The sequence below is a fragment of the Salvia hispanica genome, chromosome 2 (assembly GCF_023119035.1).
Source record: "Salvia hispanica cultivar TCC Black 2014 chromosome 2, UniMelb_Shisp_WGS_1.0, whole genome shotgun sequence".
Lineage (NCBI taxonomy): Eukaryota > Viridiplantae > Streptophyta > Magnoliopsida > Lamiales > Lamiaceae > Salvia > Salvia hispanica.
The window spans coordinates 23,379,274-23,390,261 of NC_062966.1; the positions used below are offsets into that span (position 1 = coordinate 23,379,274).

A 10,988-nucleotide genomic window follows, 5' to 3' on the forward strand; every position below is an offset into this window, starting at 1 on the left:
AAATCATGGTGGGGCTTCCTACAAGTCAAGAAAAGGACAATAATGATGAATTTTTGTTTCTAGAAACGTAAAATAGCATAAAAATCTTTCTCCCTCAGTGTTCATAATTGTAGGGGGACCCTCGGTTTTAAAAAAATAAGTTGTTGTGAGCAGTAGGTTTGATCTCTTTTGAGAATTAGTTGTTTCCTGAATACTATTTGATGGGACTTTTGAGAATGACTATTTATATTATTGATGCAAAATGTAACGGAGAAAACAGACTGGATGAAGAAGTAATAAGAGTAATCCTAGTTTATGTGAAAATGAAATGTTTTTATAAAAAATTAACTGCGTGCAAAAATAAAAACAACGTTATTTATAAGCGTCTAGAACCCTAGAAATTCAAAAGGAAATAAACGCAAAAATAGAAAATTAAAACTAAATCCAAAAATAGTAAAATGTCATTTTCACCCCCTAAATAATGTCGGATGGCCAAAATCGCGATTCGCATGCACTGTGTGAATTTCAAATCATTCTAACACCGAGGGTTTTAGCCCGATTTTCTACGTTCAAACTGTTCTATATTTCTTAAAATCCGTGTCATAATCAAATAGGATTCTCGTTGGGAGATGGTGTAATTAATAAAAATATATCGATCCATTGTAGGCGCACTAGCTAGCTAGATTAAAATTTGTCATATAGAACCATAATCCTAAGGAATAAAGAAAAAGTTGTATTGTCTTAGTTCGGCGCCGTTGGTTTATAGTACTAATATATTCCATATGTTATTATAAAAATACTGAAGCATCTTGATTTTATTGTTTTGCCTTTATAAGTATCTGAGGCCGTCCTTCTATTATTTATGTGACGATATCTTTTTTCTTATTTTATTTATTTAAATATATGGATAATAGTACTAATAAATAAATTCAATTCGGCTAGCATCGTGGTGGGCAGCCAACAATGGACAAAAATGCATATTTTTGTTTAGTGGATAAGGTCTGAATTAAATAAGGTACCGACCATTAAAGAAATGCATATTCCTTATAAACTTGTACTCCCTTCGTCAAATATTTGGTTTATGGCACGAAATTTTATTAGTTAATTTAAAGAAAATAAAGTTGGAGGATGAAAATACAGGGATGGTGTTATTTTTATTTTAGAAATTATTTTACATTTAATGGGATAATTTAAAAAAGAAAACATTTTATTTTAATAGAAGGGATAGAAGGGATGAAAATACAAGGATGGTGTTATTTTTATTTTAGAAATTATTTCACATTTAAAGGGATAATTCAAAAAGGAAAACATTTCATTTTAACATAAGGGAGGGGGGGAGGGGGAGAAGTATTTAAATTTTAGAGGTAGCTTAACATATTATTTGACAGTTTAATAGTACTAGTACGATATAATCTAATTAAGAAAGTTTGTTGATAATTTTGACGTGAAGATAAAATAATATTTAAATGTTATTGTACTTTTCATTAGTTCATCCAATCCTAATGCAATTCTGTCAAATAATATGTTAAGCTACGTCTAAAATTTAAATACAAGATTACAAAGAATAACATGAGGAAAATGCATTATTAATAGTCGGTCCCTTATTTAATTCAGACCTTATCCACTAAACAAAAATATGCATTTTTGTCCATTGTTGGCAGCCCACCACGACGCTAGCCAAATTGATTTGATTTATTATTATCAATTATTTAAATGAATAAAAATAAGAAAAAAAGTTATACATAATTAACAGAAGGACGGTCTTAGATACTTATAAAGGAAAAATAATAAAATCAATAAGCGTTAGTATTTTTGTACTATTAATGGAAATATATTAGTAAAATAAACCAACGGCGCCGAACTGAGACAAAACAAGTTTTTGTCTTTAATCAAAATGATTATGGTTAAGTCACTTCATTCATTAATTATTCATTAATTGGTGCTTTCACTGAGAGCCCAATGATTTAGAGCAGTGGCAGGATAACAAATTTGCAAAGACCAACAAGTACGTTTGGGACTGACTCAGAATGGTGGCCAGACAAAAAATCGTGACCAATGTGACCTTTACCGACGAGAACTTGAAGTGGTGGTCTAGCAAAGAACCAGCCGTGGCAATGAGGACATTGGCGCTTAAAGGAGGGTCGAATGTTACGAGGTCAATCTCCCACATCGGTTATGAGAACTGGTACGAGGTATATAAACAAAATGAACTTTCTTTCCTGGTAGACGTTAGAATATTTATTTATTACACAAATTTGTTGTTTGGACGAAGTGGCAACAACCATACATTTAACCACACCATTAGATTTTAGTAGTTTCTTCCTCTAATGATAGAAAATTATAGTAGTAGTAGTTTTTATTTTCCAAAAGTTTGTCCAAAGGCATATACCGTACCGAGAACGCCATATGGCATATGGTCAAAATTTATGTTTGCAATGCAAAACTTAACAATATAAAATGCGATATGCCTACAACTATAATACAATCTGCAAAAATCCATCTACAACTTCCACAAGTGTATATTGTCCATATTTGTTATTTCGATCCGTCCACAAAATGTTATCCACATTTTTTTTCATTTTAATAAGTGGACCTCACCTTACAATAACTCACTACACTTATATTTTATTATAAATAAACCTAATATATAAAAATGAGACTCACTTTCAAAAACTATTATCACTCTTTCCTTCACAGTTCCTAAAACTTGCACTCAGTCAAATATGGACAACATTTTACGTGAAAGAAATTGATTAAACCCAAAGTTGAATCTTCAATCCTCAGTCTTCTCTTGACTGGATCTGCAGAGCTCCACTCCAATGGAAGATGGATGGTTATGTGTGGAATATGGGATGGATGAATGTGTAGAGGGGGAAGGATTGGAGGCTCTGAGATCGAGATTATGAATTAGGTTAGAGGTATTTATAGGTTGAAAAAAGGTTTATTTTTTGATAATTTCGTGGACTTCAAGAAATAGGAGAGATTGGGCTTCACAATATAATAATTTCTTTTCTTCCGTGAATTTCCGCCTAAATTCCCGCCAGCTTTGACTGCACTGCACACTGTTCGTATAATAGCCATAACTTTCTCCACAGAACTCTGATTGAGACGTGCGAGATATCCACCTTCAAATTGAATGGTACGCATTAAGCACTGATTGGACTTCAAAATCACTGGCAGAATAAGCTCGAACAGAGGCTGCTGCACTTTGGCCTTTTTGCACCTTTTTCTATCTTTTTCTATCATTTATCAACAAATACATCAAAAATACCAAATGTATAACATATACAATTTAAGAACATAATTTGCACAATTGACATTTAAAACGAGTCAAATCTAGCCCTTAAAAACATGCAAAATCCGTGTTTGTCACAGACGAAATAGTAATAAAAAACCAAATAAAAAAATTAATTTTAACTGCAAGACAACTATATTACTTACAAGTTATAAAAAGGAATTGAACCGAATCAAATCAAGCATTGATATGGTAAAAGTGTGTCCAAAAGTCCGAGTTTGATGCACATAACCAAATAAAGTACGAATATTCAAAATTCAAATGAAGCAGAATGATGCATACAACTTGGGATCATCAGACAAATCATATGTATCTGGAAATTATTATCACAACAACATACGGAAACCAAATTAAGTCGACACACAGTACACAAACATAATAACATTAAAAAAAAAAAAAGCAAATTAGATTGGATATCGTTGGTAGAGCAACTCAGAGTGGGGTAGTGTCCCTAACATGAAAATTGAAGTTGTAATAGTTGACGCCAGTGTAAATACCATCAACCAGATCAGTATAAACAGTTTGGCCATCCAGGGAACTCTTATCTTCCTGCGTGTAATAATAGGGAACACTGCAAGTCCCTCTTGTCCCGACATAATCAACTGTAACCGTACTCTTCCCCGGTACAGTAACTGTCCCAGTGGCTGTAACCGAGGTTGTATTTGTGGTGGTGGTATCCCACTGGAACGTCCCATTGATCTCGTAACTCACTGTAATCGTTGCTTGCTCGATGAAGGGAAGCCCAGCTTGCATGCTGGCTGACACACCCGCAGTTAATGATAAACTGCGGGTAAAACTGTAAGATTTCTCATCTTGATATGTAACAGACACCTCCATGGAAGCCTCCTCATCTTTGTCGTTAACAAGCGTGGCCGAGCCAGCCAAGTAAGGAACCTCGTCGAATATCCGAGCATACTCCATCTGATACATCACATTGTAGATCTTTCTCTCCAGCACCGATTCCTGCACCTGCAGTATTGCTTCCTTCGTGATGGTCGCAGCTGAAGCCTGTAAGCTATCTGTGAATCCATCGCCGGAGTTAATGAAGCAAAAGTTATTGCTGTATGAACTGCGGAGCGCGATCGAATTTTCGTCGACTTTGACAGGCCAAAATTGATTCCATTGGTTATCCAATAATACCCATGCATTGAAATCTATGACTCTCCACTGCATTCCAGGATAGCTAGGCTGCAATATCTCCACATGTCCGTCCGGCTTCTGTTCCACCCTGAAGCTGGACAGTATTTCATTCGGATCATCCGACGAGAAGGCCATGACTGCACCAGGCGCTCTAAGGTACTTGCCGTTATTCGCTTTGAAGGCTACGTTGTTTGCCGGCAGTTTAACTAATGTATTCCAATCCACAAAAGTTAGGTAGTTTTCATCCTTATCCACATCGTCGTCATCCACGTACAAGGAGTTGGTCGAGCCGTCTACCGACACACGCCCTCCGCTCTGGACGTGCCTCAAGTAGAACACGCTGTTCTTCTCATCAACCATGACAGGCTCGAACAAGGTGCAGGAGGGATTAGTCTCATCCTCCTCGGGCTGGTCGGATCTGCCAACAATGTACTTGTCGTTGTCTTCTTTTCGGCGCCAGTACCTGATGCAAAACGTACAGAGAAAACAGACTGAACAGAGAAGTAAACAGAGAAACCCTAGTTTCTACGTTCGGACTGCATCAGTACCTGTTGAAATAGCCGAATCGTAGGTGAACATAGTTGCTTTTGGTTTTGGACCGCTCCACTTCGATCTTCACTTGCGTGCTGAAGACGTCCTCTTCTCCGACCTGCACGAAGTCGCCGTAAGACTTGTAGTATGCGTTTCCTCTGTCACTGTAACAACCAGAATAAATAAATTGCAAAATATTACTCCCTCCGTCCCATAATCGATGTCACACTTTCCTTTTTAGTTTGTCCCACAAAAGAAAAGCAGTAACGAAACCTAGCTAATTGATATGCTACTACATAGCTAGCATGAGTAAAAGAGAGATGGATAGTACTCCTTCTATTTCATAGTAATGGAGGCGTTTCTGTTCGGCACGGGGAGTAATGAAGGCTCTTTCTTAATTTATGACGTGGCACCGGATATTTGCAATTAAATTAAGACCATAAAGTCTCTTCTTTCTACAAAAATCATCTTGAATTGAAGGCCAGTCAAAACGAATCGATAGACCAAATAACACTAAAAACAACAAGACGGCCTTCAATTATTATAATTAATTAAGATAATTTATTTAAATACAGCTGGTGGTCATATTTTGAAACTAACGCCCAACGAAGACAAAAATAATTTCAATTATTTTTGTGTTCAGACTTGGTATCATGACCTTATGAATTCAAATCCTTGAAATCATATAATTTCAAAATTGATTTTGTGGGAAATTCGATACAATGCCTAATTTCATGATTTTCGCGATCAAAGTTCCAAGCAAAAATAATACTACCAAATTTTGGCTAAATTTTACTCTCTCCTTCCATGAAAAATCGGACACATTGTGAATGACACGGGTTTTAATGTGTAGTTGGTAAAGTTAGAGAGAACGGAAAGAAATAAAGAAGAAGTTGTTGAAAACTTTCCTTTTTTAAATGTATTCAATTTTTTCGTGGACATCCAAAAATGACAAATGTGATCTATTTTTTATAGACGGAGGGAGTATGATTTTAGAGACCAATATCCATTTAAATTATTGAGAGGTGTAATATATTCACCATACTATTGATACATTTTAATTATTTAAAAAAGATGTCAAAAATAATGATAATTTTTTCATGCTTTTATGAGAACTAAACATATGATAAAAGTTTGATAAGTTTTTCGTATTCCGAGCTGAAGTACGAAATTTACACATTAATCAAATCTCCTAGGAAAAAAGTACATCTAAAAGAAACACCCTCATAGAAAAATGAAATATTTTATAATTTTGTAGTTCAAGTGGACTTATATTAGGCATAATTTTGTGTACGGGGTCTCATTTTTCCATTATATTATGAACCAACGTTGATTTATCTCATGAATTTGATTCATTTTGTCGGAAATTAAAGACAGATATAAGAATAATTCACGGAAAACTATAAAGACAAAAAACCATGTGCTTGTGTTTCGACATTGAAAACTTGTGCAAAATTTAAACGTACATTAATTGTATGTACATGATGCACTTAAAATTTAAACAAAATTAGATTTAATTTATAAATCAGTTTTATTATTAATTTTATTATATTATAAAAATAAAAAGAAGATTATATGAAAGATTTATGAAAAAACCACCCTTTGATTCTAAGCTTATTCGTAAATATTTATGAAATATCCATTAAGAAGTTGATCTTGAATATATAGAAATTTTATTTTCATCTAATTTATTTAACTTAATTTCTTAATCTTTGTTATTAAAAGAATTTTTTTAATATAGTTGGAACGGAGGAAGTACTTAATTCCTACCTTCATCCATAAAACAAAATTCGACTCCTAACTTTTACTATCATTTTAAACCGGCCATAAAAAATGTAAATAAAGCGATTTCTAATTTCAACAAAGCTATTGGGGGTATGTTCAACTAAACAGTTGCCACATCATTGTGGATTTGTGGTTATTGCAATTAACAAATATAACAACCTTATCCTGCATATGGGATACTAATGAAAGTTATCTAATATGCCCACATATTTTTGGTCTTCAAATTAAATTATGGGATACTAATGAAAGTTATCTAATACGCCCATGTCCCCGAAAATTTATCACATATTTTTATTTTTGTCCATCGCACAAAATTTATCATATTCCATTTTTACATTTTGGTAGTAGTCCCCACATTCCACTAACTCATTTTTACTAATATTTTATTTATAAAACTAATATTTAAAAGTAGGATCTATCTTCCACTAACTATTTTCAACCCACTTTCCATTATCCTTCTCAGTCCGCCATTAGGAGTCCTATTTCTTAGCGGCATGGATTTTAAGAAATTTTAAGAAAAGTGGATGGAAAAAGATTAGTGGAATAAGGGTCCCACTTATATATATTAGTTTTAAATGAAATGTGAGTGGAATGAGTTAGTGGAATGTAAGACCCTATTACCATTCATGATGAGCCTTGGAAGCGAGATTGTTGTCATGTTTCTTCGACCTGAAGTAGTTATATTTATAAATTTGCATATACATAATGTTGTGATAAAATAGAGGATCTGAACTAGTAGATACAAACATAAATCAAATAATCTAAAATTAACATGATTTTAAAGGACATGTATCTACAGTAATAGAGTGCAAGCAAAGAAATTAATATATGTACAAAAGCAATAACAAAACCATAGACTAATCTATAGCTTAAATAAATTCGAAGGAGGATGGATGAGGCTGTTGGATTACGAAAAGAAGAAATGATTTTCTTGCTTAGGATTCTTCTTGTTGTGATATTCTGGAAATGGGAGGACTCTATTTATAGATTAAATTTAAGGAAGTATAGTTAACATTGTGGTACTCCCTCAATCTCACATAAGATGACACGTTTTCCTTTTTAGTTTGTCTAAAATAAGATGACACATTTTCTTTTTTGATAACTTTCTTTCTCCAATTAATGCACACAACCACTTTTCTCACTCCTATTAAAATATTCATCTTTTTTTTTCTCTCTCTATATTGCTCCTTAGAGTGTCCACTATAGGAGAACCGCGGCTCCCTATAGTGAGAGCCAACAATTTTCGTGACGGGGGGGGTGGTGCCCAGGAGAGCGCCATGCCGGCGGCTCGGCCGCGGCTCTTGGGCAGGGGCCGCGGCTCCCATCTATTTCGATTTTTTTTTATTTTCTTAATTCTATAAATCTACCTATGAAACATATTAACTAATAACTTCTAAAATCCGGTGCCGGCCAAAAAATGTGTCATCTTAGCCAGGACGGATGGAGTATCTCTTAAGCTCTTTTTTTAATTTGTAGATGCGGCATGTGGGACCATATAAATTTATATAGTACGGAGTACTATTTTAAAGTATTGAGACTAGATTGTTTACTCATGAATCGCGTGTGGGAAGTAGCCATCACAGAATGATACGTTTATTTCTTAAGAAATATCTCTCATATCTATATTATTATATTATCATATCTTTTCCGTATCTTTATTAATTGTTCACCAAGTTAGGTTATTCGTATGAATATTATAAATAGGACCTATTGTTATTCTTATTATTCAATTAATGAAATAACATATTTTGCTTTACTTTTTTATTGTTTATTTTCTTTTTGCAAACTCTGGTTTATAGATTGATCGACGAGGCTCGGCTTCCAAGCGACTTTCTCCTATATTTCTACCAGTGGCGGACGCAGCAGGAAAAGTTTGGCAGGGGCTTAATTAAAATTTTTCATACTCACTTTCATCCATAAAAAATAGTCTTATTTTGTCATTATGGGATATCCACCAGTCCCATTTGTGAAAATGGAAAGTTTCTTTCTCATATTTTTATCTACTTTTTTCTATCTCTTTTACTTTTTCTCTTTCTCTCTTACTTTATTAATTTCTCATTAACACTCGTGTTGTCTACAAACGAGACTATATTTTTTGTAACATCATCTCTCATACTTTACTCTTTTCATTTATCTTACTTTTCACTTACTTTATCCCAACTACTATAAAATACGGATAAAGTAAAAATTATAAAAATGCATAAATATCTAATACTATATAAAATTAATTCTAACACAAGTTTAATAAAAAGAATAATATAATTCATGTTCTAGTTGTGTTTTAATTTGCTAAAGCAATAAATATCTAATACTCCATAAAAATGTTAGTAATATTTTTAAAACATAGTTACACTATTCACAATATTTGTAGAGCTAGAAGTTAAAACGTGCCACCATTTAAGTAGGACGAATAGGGATTGACTTTTTCAACTACTATTATTATAATCATTTAAGTTTAAGATATTTTATTTATTTCTTCTTCTTTCTCATCCCTACTCCTATGCGGCCATTGTTACATGAAGTTTTCTCTGTAATTTTATTTTTCAGCCCCTCCTTCTCACTAAATTCTTTCCCATTAAACCCCAAAAATATTAATTTGGGAAGGGCTGAAGATAGTTTTTAAGAATTTTGAAAAAAAAAAAAGTAGAAATTTATTAAAAAAAAATAGTTTGGGGAGGGCTTAAGCCCCTCACCTCCTCCACTTGTGTCCGCTAATGATTTCTACTCAATAAGGGGTTAAACCTTATCAAATTGGTGCTTTCATTCGATCTCATCCTCCAATTACAGTCATAGATGTCACGCAACTATGCCGATTATCAGTCCGGACAGCCTGTTTACACAGATTGGCATCAACCATATCAATTCCACGCTGCCCAACAGCCCGACTACCAGCAGCCGCCCATTCATCACCAATATGCCGCTGCTCGCTCATGGCAGCAGGACCGTGCCTCCTTCTACCAGTTGAAACAAGTATATCTCCTAGAATATTCCCCATATCTTATTATTAAGTTAGTATTGATTTACCATAGGATATTATTAGATTTGATTTACTTTATTTTGTTAAGATATTATTGTCTCCCACATATTATAAATATGTGTGGAACCTTTCATTTTATTCAATTAAGAAATACGATTACCTTTATCTTATTTTTATCGCTTATTTCAATTCAGTATTGATCTTGGTTTGATCGATGGGCAAAGCTCCCGCGACTACCTCGTCTACCTTTTATCCCTTCGACGATCGCCTCTGCGACGCCGGAATCTTGTTAAGGGAACTTCACCCTTAACAATTACCAGATGATACAAAGTATCAGAGATCGTCGGTGACGGTTCACCGGCGAGTATACGCAATCAGCGAAGGATTCCAAGGGGGAAGATCGTACGCGGAGGTTTTCTCCGTCGAGCAGCCACCGTCCACTATGGCTTCGGAATGATAAATTTGCAAAGATAGTAAATAGCGTAAAAGTAAAAGATCAGGAAAAAGATAATTATGATATTCTTTACTGATTAATTCGAAAGATAACAAGGCTCTTATTTATAATAGGAATAACCTAATAAGCTAATTTAATATGAGCAAGAAATAGGAATAATATGCAAATCAATAATATATGGAATAATAGAGATATGATAATATTCTCGAGATATACTCGTATCACAGAATGATCAGTTTTATCATTTTGCTCTATGCAACCCCACTTCGAATACTATATATGCATAGACGATGGATAAGGCTAATTTCATGCATCGGTTATGTGATGAAAAATCACCAATTACTGGGTCTAACACAATTTTTAAGCCAGGTGTGTGAACGAATTTGCTAGGTCCAGGAAGAACTGAAGACAGTGGACCAGTGAAGGAAGGAGATAAAAAGTGAGCAGAATCAAGTAAGAAAATGGCTAGACGAAGGAAGTCCAAAGCTGAGGGTAAAGAAGACTATTCATACAAAAGAGCCCCTGCTGGACCCACTTCCACGCCTATATAAAGAGGAGCATGCAACACACAAGATATAGATGATTTAGCTCTCAGCTCACACACACACTCACACACTTGGGAAAAATGGGGATTCTAGGGTAGTTTAGAGGTTCATCTTCGGGAAAATTCTGTTGCAACACCGTCCTCAAAGAGGGCAAAGGTACAATTGTTTACTTTTCAGCTTTTGCGTTTGATTTCCGTCGAACTTCACCGTTTTCGAAGTCAATTGCTTGTTTGCTACTTATCGTTTATCTATGAATTTTATTTTACGTCACGATGGTGTTGA

At 34.3% G+C, this 10,988-nt stretch overlaps 1 protein-coding gene across 1 annotated transcript; it reads right to left on the reverse strand.

The window, feature by feature from the left end:
• Positions 1 to 3,496: 3,496 nt before the first annotated feature.
• On the reverse strand, positions 3,497 to 9,725 carry LOC125206517. The gene is made up of 3 exons (XM_048105767.1): positions 9,541 to 9,725; positions 4,963 to 5,109; positions 3,497 to 4,877 (listed from the first exon to the last, which is right to left on the reverse strand). The coding sequence occupies exons 1-3, from the start codon at positions 9,723 to 9,725 to the stop codon at positions 3,707 to 3,709; spliced, it is 1,503 nt and encodes a 500-aa protein (XP_047961724.1). The 3' UTR covers positions 3,497 to 3,706.
• Between the last annotated feature and the right edge of the window lie 1,263 nt (positions 9,726 to 10,988).